Source organism: Spermophilus citellus, assembly GCF_964194105.1.
Source record: "Spermophilus citellus genome assembly, chromosome: 1".
In the NCBI taxonomy this organism is placed as follows: Eukaryota; Metazoa; Chordata; class Mammalia; order Rodentia; family Sciuridae; genus Spermophilus; species Spermophilus citellus.
In genome coordinates, this window is record NC_138182.1 from 180,564,604 (window position 1) to 180,591,085 (window position 26,482).

General features: G+C 38.8%; 1 protein-coding gene across 2 annotated transcripts; it reads left to right on the plus strand.

The window, feature by feature from the left end:
* The first annotated feature begins 1,870 nt into the window (after window positions 1-1,870).
* Window positions 1,871-10,287, plus strand: LOC308650292 (interferon-gamma-inducible GTPase 10-like). 2 transcript variants are annotated; one of them, XM_081296355.1, is made up of 2 exons: window positions 1,871-1,988; window positions 8,269-10,287. In XM_081296355.1, exon 2 carries the CDS (start codon window positions 8,290-8,292, stop codon window positions 9,577-9,579), a length of 1,290 nt encoding a protein of 429 aa, XP_081152481.1. In that variant the 5' UTR covers window positions 1,871-1,988; window positions 8,269-8,289; the 3' UTR covers window positions 9,580-10,287. The 2 variants fall into 2 exon arrangements, with proteins under 2 accessions (XP_081152481.1, XP_081152480.1); XM_081296354.1 differs by having other exon boundaries at window positions 1,876-2,019.
* The last annotated feature ends 16,195 nt before the right edge of the window (window positions 10,288-26,482 follow it).

Here is a 26,482-nt window from a genome sequence, read left to right on the forward strand (position 1 = left end):
AATCTCTTAGGTATCACATTATGGTTTTAATGTGAACTTTTCTAATAATAAATAATGCTAGACATTTTTTCATATACTTATGTACCATTTGATTATTCTCTTCAATGAAATGCCTGTATATATGTTTTGTTAATTTTTAATTGCATATTTGCTTATTTTTGAGTTTTCAAATCTGTTTATATTTTATAAAAAGTATGTGTATTAAAAATGCTTTTTTCTCATAGTCTATGGATTGCTACTTTATAAATGATTTGTTAACTAATAAATTTTTTAAAAAAATAATATATGGTTGTTAATTCTCAACAACTAGACTTCAGACTTAAGACAGATTGAAGATTTCTGATTATGTCATTTACTAGTTATGGCTTTGTATTACTGTTTGATTCTAGTTCTTAAAAAAACTCATTACTTAACATGAGAGCCTATTAAGATCTTACCGTTTTTTTTTTTTTTTTTTTTTTTGGATGTTTCAAGAATTTCGTTTTAGAAAGCAAAGGGCAATGACTGCAGTGTGGCAAGGCCAGAGGATGGGTGCTTTGGTAATATAGGAAAAGATTCAAAGAGAGAATCAGATAGAGAAACAGAACAAGGAGGCTCGTTTTCTTCTCACCCAGCGTCCACTGAGCCTCCCTTCAGTGCTTTTCACTTCTTCCCACCTCTGGAGTTTGCATATCTCATTTCTAACTAGTGAGCAAGAGAGAGGAATGGCTTCACTTTCACAATCTCAGCAGTGGATTCCAGACAGACCCCTCCCTTGCCATGTTGGTGAGGGACCAAAGATTGAGTTCCTAACACTGTCAAAAGAGTCTTCACTCTTCTTCAAGGACTATGTGCACACACTATTACAAGGTATAACATAGCCCTGAGTCAAAAGGAACTACCACAATTACAACTGCTGGAATGAGCTTCAGGGACCCAAGCAAATGAAAGTATGGCCATGATAGATATTTTTATTAGGATCGGGTGATCTCTCCTGTCTTGTCACCTGATCCTACTCAATATTGTCCAGCAGAGCTTCCTTACTGGACTTAAGATTTTCAAATCAGTTGTTTTTAGTGACTTGCCTCTTCTTCCTCAAGAGATTTCAAAGTAAACAAAATCAGTGGTAGTGTACACTTTACTTCCCTCTAGATCTTCAAACATTAGCTGAATGATAAAGATTCAAAGTGGAGTTTGAATCTCAAATCTTCCATCTCACATCTGTGTGATTTGAGGCAATGGATTTAATTGTTAGAGTGCCTCAAACAATTGGACTGCAGTGTGGGTAAGGACCATCCTTTCGTGGAGTTATTGAGAACCAAGGCTTGTTGATGGGAGTGATGTATTGCCTGTGAGCACTCGACTGAAACACAATTTCAGTAATACCAACTTCCTCCTCCTGTCTGTTTTCTCACAGCCTCACTGAAAACTCCCACAGTTCAACTCTCCCTCCTGTCTACAACAATAGTGATGAAATCTGAGGAAAGTAAACCCTCAGTAGTCAGGAAACAAGGTTATGGTCACAGAGGCTGGAAGTAGGGAGTGTCTCTGTTGAGACTGCTCTCACGTGACTCTGAGTTCTACTGCATCTGTGGAGTCAGGGATCAGGGAAAATGACAATTCAGGAATTGTGAAATATATAACAGTCTTATTAATGGGTTCCTTCTCTGTGATGACCTCACTTGTCAAGCCTTAAATTTATGACAGCTTATTTTTAATCTCAGGACAGTTCAAGTTCTCCTTCCAGAACTGACTGAGTTCTGGCAAGACAAATTTGAGTTTCACTTTTCAGTTCTTGGAAATACAGTGGATTCTGAAATCAGACTAGATCCACCCCCATCCATGATTGGTCAGCAACACACAGAGGGGTGACAGAGAAGCCAAGTGAGTATAGAAACCCTCTTCAGCCACCTTTTATCTGCTACTTTGCACAGACTTAAGAAGTGGAAGATTTCACAAGAAGAGATTGGACTACAGCAGACTGGACTACTCCTGAGCCTTGAACAGCAGTGAGTTCTCAACCAGACACAGGATTTTCTGGTAATCCAACAAGGGCGTTCAGAGCTGATTTCTGACCCAATAGGTCTCTTTTCTCTAAGGAACTTTTGGTTATCAAGACATTTGGGAGCATGGGCTGGAGGGCTGGGAAGACTCCACTTAGGAGCTATGCAGCCATAATGGGAGGGTGGCAGGATGGGCTAATGGACAGTCCTAGCTAATCATGAAGGTCAGATAAATCTAAACCAAATGTTTTGGATATTATTTACTTGATGAAATGGCTATTCATTTTTCTTGTGTCTGTCTCTAGCATCTCCCCCTAGAATGGTTGGAAATGTTCCCTAATCACAGTGTATTAGGGAACATCACCGTGTCTCTTCTATCCTGTTCTTATTCTTTTGCCTCTAATTCAGCATTTTTCATTCCTTCCATTGAGCAGAGCTACACTGGAGCAGAGGCACACTTTGTATGCCACTTAACATTTATGACTGGGGAGTCTTTCATTTTTTAAATGGAAAGTAGGAATGCTACTGTGATGAAAAGTAGGGCAAGTCAGAATACACTGGGAAAATAACATCATTGACACATGTAACCTTCTGTAACAATTGATAGTTCAAATCCCTGTCACTTCTGTTCATGGTTAGTATACAAGACATTTAAAACAAATTATGGAGTGTGTTATTAAATCAGGGAATTGGTAGTAGATGAGAGAGGAAAACTGAAAATGAGAAATCTGATTAAACAGCATATGCTCTCGGTTACCTTCTGGACATGCCTAGAGTGTTCTTGTCTCCTTTCTCAGTGAGTCTGACTATAGCATTTTTCTCTGTGTCGCTTGCAGGTTTTGCATCTCTACTATTCTATTCCCTTCTTCCCCATCTTTCTGGTCAACAGTCAGAATTATCTTGTCATTGGAAAGTAGGAAGTGGAAACTTCAAACCTCAGTTCTTGTGTGCCAATCAAAGAAAATCTAAAGACAGACAGACACACACACACACAAAAAAAAAAAACATGCAAAAGAGAACTTTATTATGGGTGAAAGTAAGTGAAAGCAAAGTGATGCTTAAGCAGAGAGCACTCTGAAGAGAGAGAGTGGGTTATCTCTGAGCAGAAAACAACAAAGGAGATAATACTATCTCCAAATTTATGACTGTTTGATGTGTTCCCAGGAGAGCTGGGGACCACATTCTGAACTCTCTGCCAGTCAGGTGTTCAACTTCTCCATGTCAGCATGGGAGTTTTTTGACCATAATTGGTCCTCTCCAGAAGTATCATGGTGGGGCATTCTATTTAGGGGGACTTCATGTACAAGTCAATTCCATGTTAATGTGGGCACTGGGGTCAGTAGCTGGTCAGAAGTTACCTTAATGTAACTTCACTACTAAAGGACTCTTCTTTCCCAGACAAATGGAGACACCTATAGTTATAATTCCTAGCTTCACATCAACATCAATAGTCCCTGTCAAGAGTTAGTCCCATTAATTAAAGCACCATTGTAATGGGGGGGGGGGGTTAACCTGCAGGGCAGATATAATATTTCAGATCAAGTCAGCCTATAAAGCTATGTATAAAAATCATACACATAAACCCTCATACAATTTTGTTTTTAACCCTCCTAAATAATGTTTTTTTTATCTTGTGCAAATATCTAAATATTACACCATTGAAAGCAAAGAGTTCACTTCAAGGAAGATCAGAAAATAGGCTCATGTTTATCTAGGAGGATTTCACCCTGCACATTTTTTTAAATATTTTTTTAGCTGTCAATGGACCTTTATTTTAAAGCTACCATTAGTCTTTTGGTGTGAGCCAGTTGTCACAAATATACTCATGTCTGTATTTTTCTTGGTAATCAGGACCGCAGTGTTCGATTATATGTGGTGCTGAAAATCGAACCCAGTGCATCATACATGGTGGGCAAGTGCTGTATCACTGAGCTATAACCCAACCCACACATTACTTTAAAATAAACACACACACAACTTTCAAGTGTGAATATCGGAACCCAAAATATTTACTAAAAATCATTTCTAATGACAAACAAGTTTTTCAAGGAAGAAAAAATAGCCAGAAAAAGCAGCTTCAAATGCAGGGAAGCAAAGTAAAATGGGGATATAGGGACTCAAGTTGACTACTACTGAAACTTTCACCAGGCCAACTTGCATCTCTTTAGAATTTAGAACAACTCATTTGGAATTTTAAATAAATAAACTTAAATTAATTCACATCTTCTGGTCCAAGCAGAGTGCTGGAACCATGACTGCTTGCTGTTGATCAAAGCCATCATTAATCTTTTGGTGTGAGCCAGTTGTCACAAAGATACTCATGTCTGTATGTTGCTTGGTAATCAGGACTGCAGTGCTCTATTGGCTGATATTCTTGTAAGACTTCTTCATGAACCTTCTGATACTCCTTTAAATCTGGAGGATGGTGTTTTTATTGTATATTGTTTGGTAAAACTCCTAGCTGCCACCTCCATCTTGGCAAGCCAAGCCTGTTCTCGCTGTACTCAGCATTGAAGTTATCATTGTCATTCCACCATCACTCACAGGAGACGATGGCAATATAGTTATCAAATAATCTGGGAGTTCGGTATTGAGGAAGGCTCTGTGGAGGCAGTGCAGCCTGCTCTAAGTCTGGAATTCAGACTGGAGTTACTCAGCTTGGCAATTTCTTCTTCTCTTTGAACATCTTCCTCCTTCTCATAATCTCAACGTTGTGTTAATTTTTATTTGGTCTTTGTGTTTTTTTGGACCTTTTTTTCCAGGGGGGCAAGAGGGTACTAGGGATTGAATTCATGGGGACTCAAGCCACATCCCTAGCCCATTTTGTATTTAATGGAAAGACAGGATCTCACTGAGTAGTTTAGTGACTTGCTGTTGCTGGATCTTCCTTTAAATTGATGATCTTCCTACCTCAGCCTCCCAAGCCACTGGGATTACAGGCATGTGCCACTGGGCCCAGCTTTTTTTTTTAAGACTTCTTTCTGGACTTTTTGTGAGACATTGAATGGTTTCTTCCATATGCCGTGGGCACTTTAGAGCTGAACCAGCAAGTAAGGTTTCCAGAGAAGTCCTAGAGGTATTTTTGTCTTCCTGGGCCTCATATAGACTACCATTTCCACTAAAATTTCCAAAAGCTAGGGTTTGAGTCCCCCAGCCTCCTGGAGTCCTAGGAGAATCGGAGTTAGACTGTAAAGTCTGAGGAGGATTTGAGACAGGCATGCGAGTTGAAGGCTGTGGCAGAGGGTTGGGGATGGCAGCAGCTAGAGAGGGTAGTGGGAGCCTGCAGCAGATTTGTCACCAGTGGGATTCAAATGACCATTTAGTGTTGGCTGTACTCTATATGTCAGATGAGATATCTGATCTCTTTTATTCATTAAAGGATCCATAAAATCTGAATCCAAAGGTCATCTTTGAGGAGAGGACATCTCTACTGGAAAACATGGGAGATACTGAACCACTGGGGCAAGCAGAATTCTGGGGTGGATTTGGTTTTCTAGAGAGCACAAAATCCAATGTCATCTGTTTGATTGTATCCTGGGCAGTCTTGCTGAAGCTCCTTAAACCCATAATCCTTTAAAGTACAGGAGAGGTCTTTTGGATTCAGATTGGCTACCTGTTGCAGAATTGCCTCCAGAGTCCTTGTCCTTTTCATTGACTCTCCTTTCTGCAGTGGATACAGCAGCTCAGATTTTTTTTTGTAGGACTTGAGTGGCAGTAAGTGAATCACCCTGTCCCTGTATGGCAACTGAGAAACACTGCTATTGTCTTTATTCTTGCTCTTTGGGGTTCATTCTTGCTCATTCTTTATGGATCTGAGCTAAATTCCTCAGCGCACTTGTTTCCATCCCCTTTGGCTTTTTGAAGCTTAGTTACAGAGGTAGGAATAATGCCAACACTTCTTATAAGGACTGCTGTCTTTTATAGTTGTGGTAAATTCTGTCTTCTTTCTCCCTTCTATCATCCCTTTGCTATCCGTATGCTATTTCATTAGACTCCAGTAGCCAGGGAGCATAGCACAGAGAAAGACTCCACCAACTGGAGGTAGGACAGGAAGACACAAGACTTTGCCTTGGGAACTCAGTTGAAGTGAAGCATGCTATTATCTAATCATCTATGGAAAAGTAAGAAAGCACTTAGTATTTATTCTCTGAAAATTCTGAGTTGTCTTGAAGCACACATAATGTTTAGCCACCTCTCATATGTAGAAACTAGAAATCCACAACAACTTAGGTTCTCAAGGGCAAGTTGAACAGAACTCATCAATTTCTGATGATGAGGCTAGTAGTCCTCTTCACAATGTAATTGTCACCCCTCTATCAAACTCAGAAACAATAGGATAAGTATCATTTGATATGGCATGACACAATCAAATATATATTTGGGTTGTAGAACATTTATGCAGAATTTTTGGCTATTATATTTTCTTATCACTTGTTCAGATACATGGTATCTTTAGGGAGGAAAGGATTCACATACCCTTGCAGCACCTCACTTAAGAAAAAAATAAGACATGTGTTATGGTAATAAGGAGAATTCATCAAATGAAGAAACTTTAAATGAAGAGAATTCCAGAGAGAGAAATTTCAGAAAATTGGCCCAGGTGATCAATAAGGGATGGTGAGGCACCAGGAACCAGGAAGTATGAGAAGCCTTTATCAAACCTAGGGCAGGAGAAAGACATAGGAAAAACCCTATGAGATTGAGACCAGTTGACAGAAGCCACTTAGCAGGGCTTTTCTTAGTCAGTGGCAGATGCAGCTACTGTCAGAAATGCAGCCCAAGCAGGGAGACAGCAGGGAGGCCATGCCTTCACCTGTCTCTCATCCCACACTCAGAAGCTTGCTGCTGCCTCTCAGTGGCTGAACTTGACTGGCAGCTAGGAGGTAAGAACGCTCTGCTGAGGTGGCTATCCACCTGGCACACAGGCGGAGGAGGTTCAGATGGATCTGGAAAGAGCAATGGAGGATCAAACACAAAAGTCACATTAGACATTCTCAGTTTGTTCTGCTGCCCACTTAAAAAATGATTATCCTTGTCTCACTGATATGTGGAATCTCCAGTAATCAAACTCATAGAAGCACAGAATGGTTGCCACAGGCTGAGAAGAGGAGAAAATATGGTAGTGTTGGTCACAGGATACAAAGTTTCAGTTACACAACATGATCAAGTTCTGCAGATCTAATGTATCATACAATTATGATAATTAAAAATATTGTGCTGTCTACCTGAAATTTGCATGTGAATAGATCCTAACATTCTCTCTACACAACACATACATACATACACACACACACACACACACACACACACACAACTTAGAGGTGCTAGCTTTGTTAGATAAATAGACTGTAATTATCATTTCACAGTGTTCATATATCGAAACATTAATAGTGCATATACAGTTTTTATATGCTAGTGATATCTCAATAAAAAAGAGATGATCTCACATGGTAGAGAGTAGCAGCTTCTTGTTTGGGTTTTTCTACCACTATTCCCCAACAAGTGATGCTTTTCAAAAATGACTCTGTATAATTAAAATACTCGTAGAAAACAAAATGTTAAAAAGAAAACAAGGGAGCTAAACATGGGCTCAAATATGCTGAAATGTTTCATTCAGGAAATGGGCTTAACCATGGATGTGAAGGATGAAGAAGGCTCAGCTTATTGCAAGTTAATAATACTCTTGAAAGACAAGGACTCACCAATATGAGTTCCAAAGCCAAGAGAAATACCTAAAAAGCAAACCAATGGAACTTAAGAAGTACATCAACCAAATAAAATAGCTCACCTTTGTTGACATCTTGACTCAAACCAATATTGCAAAACAAAAATACAAACAAAAACCTATGTGGCTGTGGAGGAAGTGGGATCTGATTAAGCAGTGAGGACAATTATGAAGTATTATTGATTGTTTGGTTTGGTCACTTTATGACACTTATGTTAATCAAAATCCCTGATAATTGTTAGAAACACACTGAATGATGTTGTCTTGAGCTGGCTTTGGAGTCCTGAATCAGATTAGATGAATTAGGATTGGCCATGTTTCGGCAATTGTTAAAGCTGGTTAAAAGACACATGCAGTTTTTTATGATGTCTCTCTTAACTTCGTTTCAGTTTAAACCTTTCCCTAAAAAATTGTTTAAATAAGAAAGAGTAGACAGACATGAGAACTGAGGCATCTCAGGACATAACTGAGGCCATAAGGACACTGAGACTGCAGTGCTTTGGGTAAGATCAAAGTTCTAAGATGTTCTCTAGCATAGTAACTCTTTTCTCTTTCTTTCAGTTACTTCACTTGCTCACAGTCATGGGTCAATGGTTCTCTGGTACTTCTGATGATACTCACCACCAAGATTCAGCTTTCAGCTTCAATAAGTATTTTAAGAACTTCAAGGTGGAAAACAAAATCATTTCTCAAGACACCATCAGTTTGATAGAGTCACACCTGCAAAAAGGGGACATTCAGGGAGCAGCCTCGGTAATCAGTGTTGCACTAAGAGAAATTGATAATGCCCCACTGGACCTCGCTGTGACAGGGGAGTCTGGAGCAGGGAAGTCTAGTTTCATCAATGCCTTGAGAGGGGTTGGACATGAGGGAAAAGATGCAGCTCCTGTTGGGGTGGTGGAGACGACCATAAAGAGAACTCCATACAAACACCCAAACTTTCCCAATGTGAGAATCTGGGACCTGCCTGGGATTGGATCCCCTAATTTCCAGCCAAAAGATTATCTGGAAAAAGTAAAATTTAGGGAGTATGACTTCTTCATCATTGTTTCTGCTACACGATTCAAGAAAAATGACCTAGACCTGGCCAAGGCAATCAAAATTATGAAGAAGAATTTCTACTTTGTAAGAACCAAGGTGGATTCTGATTTACAAAATGAAGAGATATCTAAGCCAACTACCTTTGACAGAGAAAAAGTCCTACAGCTTATCCGAGAGGATTGTGTGAGAAATATGAAGAAGAATAACATTGGTGAACCAGAAGTATTCTTAATTTCCAACAACAATTTATCTGAGTATGATTTCCCAATCATGATGGACACCTTAATGAAGGGTCTGCCTGCTCAAAAGCGCCACCTTTTTATGCTTTCCTTGCCTAATGTTACTGAGGCAGCCATTGAAAGAAAGAGGGATGCTCAGCAGCAGTATATCTGGCTAGATGCCCTCAGGGCTGGAGTATCGGCCATCATGCCTTTGCAAATAATCATCAGTAACAATACAATGGAGAAGCTGCAGAAAATCTTAAACAACTATAAAGTCCTCTTTGGAGTCGATGAGCCATCCCTGAAAGCCTTGGCTAAACACTTGCGAGTGCCAGTAGAACAACTCAAGGATAGCATTAAATCTCCAACTTTGTTGGAAACTGAGAAGGAAGAAACAGCAGGGGAAATGTTTATGAGATATTTGAAGAATGTTTTAATGAATGGTGGAGGCCTCCTTGGTGCAGGTCTTTACTGTCAGGAAATCTATTACATGCAACTTCTTATGCTTAACACAGTAGCTGATGATGCTAAGGTTCTCCTTAAGGAAACGTATTCGGGAAAACAGTTCAAACCCCAAAAACGCACAGGTTCTAATCACAGTAGAACCTAATGATCAACACCAGAGCCATCTCCCTTCTCACCTGTTATCCTGAAACAACCCAATCCACCACCCCCATGGGAATTCCTAGGGGACAAGGCCCATGGATCTGAATTCTAACAAAATCCTGGTGTGTATTTCCCCCGTCCCTCTCCCCTTCTTCCCTTCCCTCCCTCTTGCTGTCTCTCTGTCCTCCTCTCCCTGTCTCCCTTCCTCTCCCACACACACATTGTCAAGCTCCCTGTCACCTCTGCCATTCCTCTCTGTGTCCTGTCTGTTCTCCTGTCCTCTCTGGAGCATGGGAATAATCAGCTCTTTGTTTCACGGACTCAGTTTCCCATCCTCATCGTCGCACCTGCCACACACACCTAAGATTTAGACTCCTTCGTGTCCTCATGAAGCCTGTGTTAAGAGAGTGACTACCATAGCTTTTGGCTCTCTCAACAGGGAGACCTCAACACCAAAGTAGAAAGAAACCCATAACTCTACAAAACCCAACTCTAATAAATGGTTAATAGCCAATTCATATGAATCCTATTTAGACAGAATCTTTTTTTGAGAAGATAACTGAAGAAACTCCATGATTCTGAACTGGGAGGAATGGTGAACCCTATGAGACCTCTCTGGTTTGAGACTTTTGATGGTTATGATAGTGAAGAACTGCTGTAAGCTATATCTGATGCCAACAGTTGCTTAATAAATGCTTGGTGAGAAAAAATATTTACTGTGGGGATTTGATGTTTTCAATACATAATTGCTTCAGATGGATTGTTGTATTGTTTTTTTGTTTTTGCTTGGTTTGGTTTGGTTAGTTGGTTGGATTTAAAAAAAAAAAAGAAATGATAATCTCCTTGCCCCTTCTGTAGCCTATCACTTGATATCCCTTAAGGTGAAATATAGTATCTGATTTTGAAAGACAAAAGGAGGCAAAAATGATTTACCCATAAGTGGCAGTGTCCGTGCAGTTTGGACGGCTACAATAACACCTTAGACTGGGTGGATTAAACAACATAAATTTATTTCTCACACTTCTGGAAACTGGAAAACTAAGGTACCAGCATGGTAGTGTCCTTGGGTAAAGCATTCATCTCAGTCATGTTCTCACATGGCCTTCCTTGGTGATTGTATGCAAAGGGACTCATTTGTGTCCTCCTCTTTCTCTAAAGGCGTCAGTGTCCTCATGACCTGCTTGACCATAATTACTACCTTCTAATATGATCCCAATGGTTGTTACATTATTAGTACGTGAATTTGGGGGAAATAAAGAAACAGGCAGTCCATAAGAGCTGGATTGTGCAAGTTACACCTCTAGTTCAGTTGCTCTCTTATTAGAACCCAGGATACTCATTTACCAACATGAAACACTTCAAAATATTTTGAACACAAATTGAGATACTAGTTGCAGATCTCATATCCAAAATGCTTGGAACCAACAATATACTTGTCAGCTTTCCATCACTATAACCAAATATCTGAGAAAATTAACACAGAAGGAGAAAAGGTTTATTTGGCTCTTGGTTTTAGAGCTTCCTTTACATGACTGGGCAGGCCCATTGCTTTTAGTTCTCTGGTGAGGATGCCAGATAGCCATGGTTGTGAGAATGTGGCTAAACACAGCACTCACTTTGTGGCCAGAAACAAAGAAGGAAAGAATAGGATCCCATAATCCCCTTTAAAGGCCCACCCCCAGTGGACCTGAGTACCTCACACTCTGCCCCACCTCCTAAGGTTCTACCTCCTCAGCCACCCTGGGCATCAAGCCTTCAGCACAAGGGCCTTAAAGAATCATCCAACATGTAAACTATGACAAGAAAAGTTTCAGATGTCATATGCTTTTCAGATTGTAGAATATTTGCATATATATAATTAGATATTCGGGGGGATGGACTTAAGGCTAAATGCGCAATTCCCTTATGTTTCATGTTTACCTTATACACAAAGGCTGGAGATAATTTTATATGATATTTTTAGTGGACCTACCATTTGACTACATTCCATCACATGAGGTCACATGTTGGTAGCACCATGTCAGTGCTCATAAAGATTCAGATTACAGCATTTTGCATTTAGATTAGCAAAATAGATATGCTTAATCTCTATTTGAAATTAACAACAATGAATTAGCTGATTTTTCATTACTATAATGACATATCTGATGTTTAGCACATATAAAGAAATCAGATTTACTTATCTCAGTGTTGGAGGAAGAAAGCCCAAACTTTCTCTTTCAGGGGTCCCCTTGGCTGCCTCGTCTCTTGGCAGATGGCAACTTCCCTGTAGGGACAACAGCCAGGACCTGGAAGACCATCACCAAGGGCCCTGGAGGCTTGGTTATGGCAGAGTATCCCTGCTAGGTGTGCTAAAAGCCACCACCTTTTGCAGAGATAGGAGAGTGACTTGCACAGGGTCACCTCTTTCTCTCTTTTCTCTTATTAATGGCAGAAAAGAGAGTGTGATTTTTCACCCTGTGAGAGTGAAAAATCTCATCACCAGAGGGAGCCAAAGAGTCTGAGGAGGGGCTGGACTTGTCCCTTCACAACAATCTTCTTGTAAGATCTGATTCATGGGTCCCCTGGGAACCACCTCAATCCCTTCCAAGGACAAACCTCAGTGACTCAAGGACCTCACACCAGGCTTCCCCTCTTAACATCACTTAGATTGACTTCTAAGTTAATTCTTTCAAAACTCACACTTTTGTGAAAATATGGACATTCACATCAGAGTGATTATTTTATATGTTCAATATCATCTACAGCACATATATTTTAGTTACTCAAATTCTATAAATATAAAAACATTAATTTTTTTTTCCTGGTGTGGTCTCCTTTTTAAATAATCTGTTTAAATGCAAACTGACCCGCCAAACTGCTGACCCACACCAGAGCCCAGGCCCAGGCCCAAGACCCCCCTCCTCACTGACTTATGTGAGAGAACAGGCCAAGGACTGCCCCTACATAGAATGTAGGACCATGCTGTGGCTCCCCATTTACCAGTACATGGCTCCCTTGGCTCACCTCCATCTTGGGACACTGCAGCCATTGCCACATAGCTCCACCACATAGTTGCCCCTACCTTGGGACAATAGACAGAGCCTGGAGGCAGCTTCCCACCACAGCACTGCCTCTCTGAACAGGCAGCCCAAAGCCATTGTAAGACCTGCCCTTTCAGCTCCATCTCTGAAAGTGTTTGCCTCCATCTTGGGACACCCCCACTGCCAACTGACTTACCTTCACTATACTGCCACCATCTTTAGTTGCTGTAATGTCCACCTTGGGACACTGGCCAGGGACTGGAAGCCCAACACCAAGGTACTTACAGGTTTGACACTACCACTGCCACCAACTAGGAGCATGGCAACTTCCCTGTAGGGACAACAGCCAGGACCTGGAAGACCATCACCAAGAGCCCTGAAGGCTTGGTTATGCCAGAGTATCCCTGCTAGGTGTGCTAACAGCCACCATCTTGTTGTAGAGATAGGAGAGAGCTTTGCACGGGGTTGCCTCTTTCTTTTCTCCTATTAATGGCCAACTTCATTTGATTCATCTTTCACTCTTCCTGTGATCTAATACCTTATATTCTCACCTTCTATCTCATAATCATCACAGCCTATACCCCCTTATTTCTTTCTTTGTCCAGAAGTAGAAACTGTAGACCCCTTTGCAAACCTACTGTTTATATTGCAGATATTAATTGAACACATCATTTCTGTTTATTGTGACAAAACTGTAAACACCTAAACATGAATTATTTGATTTAAAGCTGTATATCATTTGCATTGGGTGCTGTTAATATTGACCTCTCTCTTAAAGCTGAGACACCAGACACCTGCAGGGACACTATAAGATTATAGGATAAAAATTGTAGCACCTTGGATCTGCACTGCTAGAGGGGAAGTCACATGGAAAGCAAGGGAAAAATGTGCCCCAAACAAACCCAGATGATACAATAATAGAATCCATTGACAGCACAGTAGATGAAATGTCAGAGAAGGAGTTCAGAATGCACATAATTGAAATGATCTGCAATCAACCAATGACATAAGAGAGCAATTACAGGTAACAAGAGATTACTTTAAGAAAGAGATAGAGATTCTGAAAAAAAATAAACAAAAGTCCTTGAAATGAAGGAAACAATAAACCAAATAAAAAATTCAATAGAAAGCATCACCAACAAACTAGACCACTTGGAAGACAGAACCTCACACAATAAAGACAAAATATATAATGTTGAAAATAAAGTTGACCATACAGTGAATATGGTAAGAAACCATGAAAAGAACCTCCAAGAATTGTGGGATAATATCAAAAGGTCAAATCTAAGATCAGGATAGAGGAAGACACAGAGATACAAACCAAAGGAATGCACAATTTCTTTAATGAAATAATATCAGAAAATTTTCCAAACCTGAAGAATGAATTGGAAAATCAAATACAAGAAGTTTATAAGACACCAAGCATACAAAATTCACTGCCAGGTGGCTCACGACTAAAACACTCAGAGGTCACTCCAGGGAACTGAGCTAACTGGGCTGCGCAAAATAACCACACAAGAGACAGAAATACCTTTTTCTTTGGGGTTGCTGTGGCGGCTCCTCTGACCTTAAGGGTCCGCAAGAAGAGAGAGAGAGCACGTGCTGATCCCTTTTATTGAGGAGAAGCTATTCAAATGAGGCAACGGGTCAGGTTTCAGGGGGCTGAGTCTAGCTTCATGATGTCCACTGTCAGCAGGTTGACTGACATCTAGGTAGGCCACACCCAAGGGCACAGTAAGACAAGGAGACACACAAAAAGTGTTTCCATGGAACATTCAATCCCAAACAGGGCAAGGGGTAATATTACAAAGGAACAGGTGAGCATAGCTCCACCCATGGAGATGTAGAAAGGCATGCCATGCACGAAGACATAGTTACTGGAACCCTAGAAAAGTGTGACTATCTAGCAACATGGCTGCTGCCTGATGCCTCATAACTTAGCAGGGGAGTTAACTCAGTCATGTGCGAGGTTGGTCTCCCACATTATACTAAAGGAAAAACCAATCAAAGGAAAAACCAAGTCAAGTCAAAAACCAAAATGACTGGGAATACAAACCATATTTCAATAATAACTCTGAATACTAATGGCCTAACTCATCAATTAAAAGACATAGACTGGAAGATTGGATTTTTTTAAAAAAGAACCAACAATATGCTGCCTACAAGAGACTCATCTTATTAGAAAAGACGTCCACAGACTGAAGGTGAAAGTATGGGGAAAAATATACCACTCATATGGGAGGTAAACAGGCAGGGGTTTCCATCCTCATATCAGATAAAGTGGACTTCAAACTTCAAAAGTGGATTTCATGAAAGTCAGTCAGAAGGGATAAAGAAGGACATTTCATAGTGCTTAAGAGAATCATATATCAACATGACATAACAATTGTAAATATTTATGCCCCCCAAAATGAAGCATCTACGTATATCCAACAAATGCTTCTAAATTTCAAGAATCAAATAGACCCCAGCACAATAATACCAGTGACTTTAACACACCTCTTTCATCAATGGTTAGACCTTCCAAACAAAAACTAAACAAACTATAAAACTCAATAATACAATCTATAATTTAGACTTAACAGACATATATAGAATATTTCATCTATCAAGAAGTGAATACACTTTTTTCCAGCAGCACATGGATCTTTCTCTAAAATAGACCATATGTTATGCCACAAAGCAAGTCTTAGCATCTGCCACGAGACCAGCATGCTAGCTTCATACTAGAGGATCTAAGCATAGAAGTTAAATAGTGAGATCAAAATAAACACACATAAACTCAATTTACCTTTTTCATTGGTCAGGTCTGAGACGGCCCCCCCTCTGGCTCCTGCTTCGAGTTGCCCAGTGGGGTAGCGAGGTTTACACAAGAGACTAGCAGGAGAGAGAGACAGGGCATGCCAGAGAGTGGCCTTTTATTGGGGAACAAGAAATTCAGGGGAAAATTCCATCCAATGAAGGTTGAGGGGGACAGCATTCCAAGGTCAGGGTCAGTGATTGGTCTCAGGGTCAATGGTCAGTCACACCCCCACACAGATGGGCTTTCACACCCAAAAAGGGTGGGGATTAGTTCTGACACAGCTTGGCAGGAACGCCTCACACCCAGTCAGGGAGGTGCCCAATCATGTGCAAGAACGGCTTCCCACATTAGCAAATACAAAAACTAGAGACCCTACCCTACATTCTATCAGCCATAATGGAATGAAATTAGAAATCAATGATAAAGTAAAATGTAGAAGCTACTCCAACACCTAGAGACTAAATAATACACTATTGAATGATCCATGAACAGCAGAAGACATCAGGGATGAGATAAAAAATTTCTTGGAGGTAAATGAAAACTCCAATACAACTTACCAAAATCTCTGGGACATATGAAGGCAGTGTTAAAAGGAAAATTCATTGCCTAGAGCTCATTCATTAAAAGAATAAAAATCAACAAATAAACAACTTGATGTTACATCTCAAATCCATAGAAAAATAAAAATAAATCAACACCAAAAGTAGTAGAAGACAGAAAATAATTAAAATCAGAGCTGAAATCAATGAAATTGAAACAAAAGAAACAACTAAAAAAATGAAAATACAAAAAGCTGATTTTTAGAAAAAATAAATAAAATTGATAAACCCATAGCCACCCTAACAACCTATTTGAGTGAGAAAACTCAAATTACTAAAATTTGTGATGACAAAGGAAGTATCACCACAGATACTATTGAAATATAGAAGATAATTAGAAACTATTTTGAAAATTTATACTCCAATAAAATATAAAATCTTGAAGACTTCAACAAATTTCTAGAGATATATGATCTTCCCAAACTGAATTGAGAGGACATATACAATTTAAACAGATCGATATCAAGCAATGAAATAGAAGATGCCATCAAAAGCCTACGAATCAAGAAAAGCCCAGGACCAGACAGATTCTCAGCTAAGTTCTACAAGAACTACAAAGAAGAATTAATACAAATACTCTTCAAATTATTCCATGAAAAGAAGGGAACTCTTCCAAATTCATACTAAGAGGCTAGTATCACTCTGACACAAAAGCCAGACAAAGACACAAAGGAAAGAAAACTTCAGACCAATATCCCTGATGAATGTAGATGCAAAAATTCTCAATAAAATTCTGGCAAATCACATACAAAAACATATTAAAAAGATAGTCACCATGATCAAGTGTGGTTCATCCCAGGAATTTGAGGTTGGTTCAACGTATGGAAACCAATAAACATAATCCATCACATCAATAGACTTAAAGATAAAAATCATATGATCATCTCAATAGATGCAGAAAAAGCATTTGACAAAATAAAACACCCTTTCATGTTCAGAACACTAGAAAAATTAGATATAGTAGGAATATACCTCAACATTGTAAAAGCTATCTATGATAAGCCGAAGGCCAACATTATTCAAAATAGAGAAAAAATGGAAGCATTCCCTCTAAGAACAGAAACAAGACTGGGATTCCCTCTTTCACCACTCCTATTCAACACAGTCATTGAAACTCTAGGCAGAGCAATTAGATGAAAAAAATTAAAGGGATACAAATAGGATAAGAAGAACTCAAACTATCACTATTTGCCTGTGACATGATTCTATACTTAGAGGACCCAAAAAACTCCATTAGAAAACTTCTAGAATAAATGAATTCAACAAAGTAGCAGGATACAAAATTAATACTCACAAATCAAATGCATTTCTATACATCAGTGATAAACCCTCTGAAAGAGAAATTAGGAAAACTACTCCATTCACAATAGTCTCAAAAAAAAAAAATAAATAAGACACTTGGGAATTGATCTAACAAAAGAGATAAAAGACTGCTACAATGAAAACTATAGAACACTAAAGAAAGAAATTTAAGAAGACCTTAGAAAATGGAAAGATCTCCCATGCTCTTGGATAGGAAGAATTAATATGATCAAACTGGCTATAGTTCCAAAAGCATTATACAGATTTAATGCAATTCCTATTAAAATCCCAACAACATTCCTCATGGAAATAGAAAACGCAATCATAAAATTCATTTGGAAAAATAAGAGACCCAGAATAACCAAAGAAATCCTTAGCAAGAAGAATGAAGCAGGAGACATTACAATACCAGACCTTAAACTATACTACAGAGCTATAGTAACAAAATGACATGGTATTGGCACCAAAATAGACACATAGACCAATAGTACAAAACAGAAGAAACAGAGACAAACAAAAGCAAAAGCAATTCTAAGCAGGAAGTGTGAATCAGGCGGTATAGCGATACCAGATTTCAAACTATATTACAGAGCAATAGTAACAAAAACAGCATGGTACTGGTACCAAAACAGGTGGGTGGACCAATGGTACAGAATAGAGGATACAGAGACTAATCCACAAAGTTACAACTATCTTATATTTGATAAAGGGGCTAAAAGCATGCAATGGAGGAAGGATAGCATCTTCAACAAATGGTGTTGGGAAAACTGGAAATCCATATGCAACAAAATGAAACTGAATCCCCTCCTCTCACCATGCACAAAGGTTAACTCAAAATGGATCAAGGACCTTGATATCAAATCAGAGACTCTGCATCTGATAGAAGAAAAAGTTGGCTCCGTTCTACATATTGTGGGGTCTGGCTCCAAATTCCTTAATAGGACACCCATAGCACAAGAGTTAATAGCAAGAATCAACAAATGGGACTTACTTAAACTAAAAAGTTTTTTCACAGCAAGAGAAACAATAAGAGAGGTAAATAGGGAGCCTACATCATGGGAACAAATTTTTACTCCTCACACTTCAGATAGAGCCCTAATATCCAGAGTATACAAAGAACTCAAAAAATTAGACAATAAGACAACAAATAACCCAATCAACAAATGGGCCAAGGACCTGAACAGACACTTCTCAGAGGAGGATATACAATCAATCAACAAGTACATGAAAAAATGCTCACCATCTCTAGCAGTCAGAGAAATGCAAATCAAAACTACCCGAAGATATCATCTCACTCCAGTAAGATTGGCAGCCATTATGAAGTCAAACAACAACAAGTGCTGGAGAGGATGTGGGGAAAAGGGTACTCTTGTATATTGCTGGTGGGACTGCAAATTGGTTCGGCCAATTTGGAAAGCAGTATGGAGATTCCTGGGAAAGCTGGGAATGGAACCACCATTTGACCCAGCTATTGCCCTTCTCGGACTATTCCCTGAAGACCTTAAAAGAGCGTACTACAGGGATACTGCCACATCGATGTTCACAGCAGCACAATTCACAATAGCTAGACTGTGGAACCAACCCAGATGCCCTTCAATGGATGAATGGATTAAAAATGTGGCATCTATACACCATGGAGTATTACGCAGCACTAAAAAATGACAAAATCATGGAATTCACAGGGAAATGGATGGCACTAGAGCAGATTATGCTTAGTGAAGCTAGCCAATCCCTAAAAAACAAATACCAAATGTCTTCTTTGATATAATGAGAGCGACTAAGAATAGAGAAGGGAGGAAGAGCAGGAAGAAAAGGTTAACATTAAACAGAGATATGAGGTGGGAGGGAAAGGGAGAGAAAGGGGGAATTGCATGGAAATGGAGAGAGACCCTCATTGCTATACAAAATTACATATAAGAGGTTGTGAGGGGAACGGGAAAATAAACAAGGAGAGAAATGAATTACAGTAGATGGGGTAGAGAGAGAAGATGGGAGGGGAGGTGAGAGGGGATAGTAGAGGATAGGAAAGGTAGCAGAATACAACGGTTACTAGTATGGCATTATGTAAAAATGTGGATGTGTAACCGACGTGATTCTGCAATCTGCATTTGGGGTAAAAATGGGAGTTCATAACTCACTTGAAGCTAATGCATGAAATATGTCAAGAGCTTTGTAAGGTTTTGAACAACCAATAAAAAAAATATACAATATGTCATATATAAATAAATAAATTTTTAAAAATGAAAAAAAAATTTAAATTTTTTTAAAGAATATAAATATAGCACTATGGCTCCTGGCAGAATTTTGCATGCCTGTAATCTAGAAACACTGGAAGCTGAGGGAGGAGGCTCACAAGGTCAAGGCCAGCCTAGGAAACTTAGAAAGACACTGTCTAAAAATAAAATTAATTGGATTGAGTGTATAGCTCAGTGGTAGAGAACTTGCCGAGTATATACAGGGCCCTGGGTTCAATCTACTTAATACCCCACATTCAAAAATAAATAAATAAATAGCTCCAATGCAAGGATGAGGTAAGTGGAAGGATGTTATCATGTGATTCTCGACCTGTCATAAAGTATAATATTATCTGAATGTGTTCTGTGATAAGTTAAATATATATACTATAATTTGCCACCAAGAAACCATCAAGAAATAAAATCATAAATATAACCAATGATAATAAAGTAGAACATGTAAAAATGGGCATAAGAAAGGGTAATGTGGGTGAATATGATTAAACATGTTATTTGCATGTTGAAATATGTCACATCAGAACCCATTATTCTATGTTTAAAATGCACTAAGGAAAAAACAAATTGGCAAAAAAATAGGGAATAAATAGAAAGGTGTTAGAGTTAAACAAACCTATCATTATGGTTTGGATTGTTAATGTTTCCCAGGTGCTCATGTGTTAAAGACTTGGTTCCATGCTGATGGCACTTCTTGGAGGTGGTGGAACTTCCAGAAGACGGGGCCTCATGGAAGACATCATTTCATTGGGGTGTGCCCTTGAAGGAGATATTGGGACCATGGTCACTTCCTCTCTCTTTCTTTGCTTCCCAGTCAGTCTGACCTGAGCAGCTTTGCTCCATCCATATGCACTCCCTACATTCTGTTCTGATTGATAACATGTTCAAAAGCAACGGACCACAGACTGAAACCTCTGAACTCATAAGCCAAAATATAGCTTTCCTCTTTCCTTCCTTCCTAAATGGATTTATCACAGGTATTTTGTGTCAGTGATGGAAATCCAGCAAACACACATACCAATAGTAACTTTAAATATACATGGTAAGACCTAATTGTCAAAGATTGTCCAATTGGATCTTGAAAAAAAAAAAAAGCAAGACACTACTAAATCCTGTCTATAAGAGACCTACTACAAAATATTGCTTAAAACAGATGAAAATGTCAATCTAAAGAAAGTTGAATTATCTATGCTAAATACCCATCAAATTGGAACATAGAGTATAGAAAACTACTAGGGATAAAGGGCCATTTAGTAATGGCAAAAAGTCAATGTATCAAGAAGATAAAATAATCTTAATTATAAGCAAGTGTAAGCAAAAGTTTTAAACAATGCATGCACCAGTAGCTGAGGGCTCAGAAATAGGCAAACTATTTCTCTCTCTCTCTCTCTCTCTCTCTCTCTCTCTCTCTCTCTCTCTCTCTCTCTCCCTCTCCCTCTCCCCCCCCCCTCTCTCTCTCTCTCTCTCTCTCTCATTTCTATCTCTATCTCTATCTCTCACTCTCTGGCTCTTTGTCTAATTCAAATGTAGTCCAAATGCCAGAGCTTTACAGTAGCACTGGCAGAGAGAGCTCCAATGGAAGCCCTCCATTTCTGGACTAAGGGGATCCCTGTGGGTAAGACAGAAATCTTATCCATTCTCCCCTCCAAACCCCAGTAGTAGCAGAGGCAAGGCAGCACCTAAGCCATCAAGAAATAGCAGCCCTCTCTCTGACCAGGGATATGGTAATGCCAAGAGTTTATGAGGCATCACACTGATTCTTTTTCTTCTCTCTCTCTCTCTCTCTCTCTCTCTCTCTCTCTCTCTCTCTGTGTGTGTGTGTGTGTGTGTGTGTGTGTGTGTGTGTTCTCACTTCTCAGTATCAGAATTGGAACATTCATAGAAAGTGTAGAACAAAATGGGCAAACTAAGGCCTCAGCTTCTATTGAGAAAGAAAGGAAAGGGGGGCCCAAGGACGTAAGAAAGTGTTGGGGTATTTTCTATGGAAAGGAACTCAAGAAAGCAATCCCAGGATGTGGGGATGGGAAGGACAATAAAATGAGGAGGACATTATTACCCTATATACGTGTATGATTACATTACTAGTGTAACTCTACACCATGTAGAGCCAGAGGCATTAGAAGTTGTGCTCCATTTGTGTACAATGTGTCAAAATGCATTATACTGTCATGTATAACTAGTGAGAACAAATTTTAAAAATTAAAAGAAATACAAAAATAAGCAATCCCATAAAGTTGTCTATTGACACCAAGCTAATGGCACATGTCTTTTAATATAAATAGTATATCAAAAGCTTTGTTAACAGAAGTATGGGCAGACTGTGCCGAACTGTCCACTAGGTGGTGCAAGTGTGAAATCGCTCCAAACAGCACTGCAAAGGTTTTGAAAATTGAACTGACATTGGAGCCAAACACTCATTGATGTCAGATAGCAACTGTAACTGAACCTCACTAGCTAAATAAAAATTAAAGATATCGACATTCTGCCTAAGGTTTCATAACATTCAAAGCATCCCAAATACCATTCAAAATTACCATTCATGTGAAGAACCAGGAAAATCTCAAAATCTCACAAGGGAAAAAAAATTAATAGACTTGTCAAAATTAACTCTTTTTTTCTCTTACTTGGGGTTGAACTCCACCACTGACCTACCTCCCCAGCACTTTTTACTTTTTATTTTGAGACAAGATGTCCCTGAGCTACCCAGGTTAATCTCAAACTTGCGATCCCCAAACTTCAGACTCCCCAGTAACTGGGATTACATGTATGCACCACCAAACCCTGCAAAATTAACAGTTTTGCTCTACAAAAAAAATAATTTTAATAGAATATAGAAGATATGCAACTGACTGGAAGAAAATATATTCAAACTAAGTATCAGAAAAAGATCTTTTTACACAACAGATAAAGAATTTGTAAAACTTAATGGTAAGAAAACAATCAATCCAATTCTTAAAAATAAGCTAAAATTTAAACAGACATTTGGCCAGAAAGATACATAGATACCTAATAAACACAGGAAGACATGTTCAACATTCAGGAAATTCACACAGCAAGTATACGTGGTATCATGTATCATGTACTGCATGTGTATTAGAATCGAGGAAGGAGTATGTGTGAGGATGCTGAACAAGTGATACATACACTTACTCAACACTGGTAGGAATGCAAAAATGGTGACTGCTCTGAAAAATGGTTACGGTTTGCAATCCCTTATACACATGTAACTCCCGCATGAATTAGCATTCTCTTATGTTAGGTATTTACCAGGAGAAATAAAAACTTATGTTCATATAAAACCCTATACACAGATGTTCGCAGTTGCTTTATTTGTAGCAATCAAAAAAAGAAAATATCCCAAATGTCCTCCTATTAGTGAACAGATAACTAATATGTGGTTTATTTGTAACAACATGGAGCAGAGTATTGGGACTCAGAATATGGATGCAAAGGAGAAATATGCTGTCAAAGGAGTCAGACTCAAAAGAATACACACTGTGATTCCATTCAGCTAGCATTATGTAAAAGGCAAAACTATACTGGCAGAGAACAGATCATTGGTTGCAAGGGCCTGGGAATGGGAAATTGATTTTATTAAATAGAATCAAAAGAGTGGTTTGGGGTGTGGGGACTGCACTGTACCCTGTTGGCAGTGACAGTTACATGAGTCTATACATATTTCAAATTTCCTAGCAAACAAGTCAATTATACTGTACATAAAATTTTTAAAGATTTTTCAAGTGATATAAATGAAAATATATTCTGTCAACGTCCTAAGAATAATTCAATGTTAGTGTCAAAATACTGTGCTAGATTTTTATCTTTAATTGCCCCAGAATCTTAAGATACCAAAGCAGTGAGGGTCTTGGTCTCAATAATATTCAGGTTCTGTTAATGATGCTAGATACTTAGAACTTGGATTGATGATGACAGAAACAAAATCCAGGCTTGTGACTATGAATACACAAGCAAAGCCTTTCTTTGGGCCCCAACATGGGAAAGGAGACACATTTCCAAGTGTCAGAGCCTGCAGTAGTGGCACACACCCATAATCCCAGCAATTTGGAAGGCTGAAGCAAGAGGATCACAAATTAGAGACCAGCCTCAGCAACTCAGCAAGACCCTATCTCAAAACAAAAGATAAAAATAGCTGAACAAAATCAGCAAAGTAGCCAGATATAAAATCAACACCCATAAATCAAACATGTTTCTATATATCAGTGATGAATTTACTGAAGAAATCTACTGGAAGAAAATATATTCAAACTAAGTATCAAACAAAAGATCTTTTTACACAACGGATAAAGAATTTGTAAAACTTAATGATAAGAAAACAATCCAATTCTTAAAAATAAGCTAAAATTTAAACAGACATTTCTCTGAAAGAGAAATTAAGAAAACTACCCCATTCACAATATCCTTAAAAAAAATAAAACAAAATACTTGGGTGTCAATCTAACAAAAGAGGTGAAAGACCTCTACAATGAAAACTGTAGAACACCTAAGGAAAGAAATTGAAGAAGACCTCAGAAGATGGAAAGACCTCCCAGGCTCCTGGAGAGGCAGAATTAATATTGTCAAAATGGCCATATTACGAAAAGACATTCTACAGATTTAATGCAATTCCTATTAAAATCCCAATGACATTCTTTATAGAATTAGAAAAAGTACTTATGAAATTTATTTAGAAAAATAAAGAGACCCAAAATAGTCAAAGCAATCCTTAGCAAGAAGAGTGAATCAGGAGGCATCACAATACCAGAACTTAAACTATACTACAGAGCCATGGTAACAAAAATGGCATGGTATTGGCACTAAAACACACCATCAACCAATGGTACAAAATAAAAAACACAGAGACAAACCCACATAAATATAGTTATCTCATACTAGACAAAGGCACAAAAAAACATTCACTTGAAAAAAATAGCCTATTCAACAAATGGTGCTGGGAAAATTGGAAATCCACACATAACAAAATGAAATTAAACCCCTATCTCTCATCCTACATGAAACTCAACTCAAAGTGGATCAAAGACATAGGAACTAGAGCAGAGACCCTGTGCCTAATACAAGAAAAAGTAGGCCCAAATCTTCACCATGTTGGCCTAGGAACTGACTTCCTTAATAAAAACTCCTAAAGCGCAAGAAGTAAAATCAAGAATCAATAAATGGGATGGATTCAAACTAAAAAGCTTCTCAGAAAAAGTAAACAATCAATAACATGAATAGAGAGCCTACAGAATGAGAGAAAATCTTTAGCACATGTACCTGAGATAGAGCATTAATCTCCAGGATATATAAAGAACTCAAAAAACTTAACATCAAAAAACAAATAACCCAATCAATAAGTGTGCTAAGGAACTGAATAGGCACTTCACAAAGGAAGAAATATGATTAGTCAATAAAGTTATGAAAAAAATGTTCAACATCTCTAGCAATTAGAAAAATGCTAATCAAAACTACTCTAAGATTTCATTTCACTCCAGTCAGTATAGCAGTTATCAAGAATACATGCAACAATAAATGTTGGTGAGGATGTGGGGGAAAAGGTACACTCACACATTGCTGGTGAGACTACAAATTGGTGCAACCATTATGAAAAGTGATATGAAGATTCCTCAAAAACTTGGAGTGGAACTACCATTTGACTCAGTTGTCCCTCTCCTTGATTTATACCCAAAGGACTTAAAATCAGCATACTACAGGGACACAGCCACATCAATGTTTATAGCAGCTCGATTCACAATAGCTAAACAATGAAACCAACCTAGGTGTCCTTCAACAGGTGAATGGATAAAGAAAATGTGGTATATATACACAATGGAATATTACTTAGCCTTAAAGAAGAATAAAATTATGGTATTTTCCAGTAAATGTATGGAACTGGAGAATATCATGCTAAGTGAAATAAGCCAGTCTGAAAAAACAAAGGCTGAATGTTTTCTCTAATATACAGATGCCAATTCACATTAAGGTGTGGGGAGCACTAAGGAAGAATAGAGTTACTTTGTATTGGTAGAGGGGAGTGAAGGGAGGGGAGAGGTATGGTAGGAAGGATAGCAGAATGAATCTGACATTATTACCCTATGTACATATAGGACCAAACAACTAGTGTGATTCTACATCACGTAGAACCAGAAGAATGAGAAATTATACTCCACTTATGTATGATTGTAGTGGCACCCCCTTTCTCCACAGAAAAGTCTAAACTGGGCTTCTCCAGAAATCTTCACCATGGCTGATTTTGGGACTGTCAGCAAAAGACTCTAAACAAAAGAGTTTAATGTAGATAAACTTCCTATTTTCATGTTGCCTTGTCTTACATGGCCACGGGCTGGGAAGAAATCAGCACTCCAGGTGCTGGACACCCCCTTACTAGTTTTTCACAAACGTTTATCCAGTATAGTAGTTTGTAGAAATGTGCAAACAAGACCTCTGGCCTTGAGCTGGGATTCACAGAGATGTCTACATTTTTAAGAGAAGTTACCAGTTGGGCTCCATGGTAACAGCAAGGGGAGGAAAGAAAGGGGAGAAGAATCTCTCCCCTTCTCAGGTGTTGTCCTTGAAGGGTTAACTTGCCCAAAACAGTGAGAGAAAAAGTTGCTTTTATGTGAACTTCTACAGACTGTGAACTTCTGAACCCCTCCCCTTACATGATGGGTATGAAGTTCTGAAACTATCTGAACTCGGGGTTCAGGGGATTGATTGATTACAGCAAAGGCTGTGCCCTGTGAACCTGGCTGCAGACAAATAAAACTGTTTCCTGCTATCTTCGGTGTCTTGCCTCATTTGTCCCTACAACATGATGTGCCAAAGTGCATCCTACTGTCATGTGTAACTAATTAGAGCAAATTTAAAAAAAAAAAAAAAAGAGAGAGAGAGAGAGCTGGATGTGGCTTGGTGGTAAAAGACCCCTAGATCAAATCCC

What these genes read in the sequence shown, in the direction of transcription:
- LOC308650292 (XM_081296355.1), top strand. Translation starts at nt 8,290, where the DNA reads ATGGGTCAATGGTTCTCTGGTACTTCTGATGATACTCACCACCAAGAT.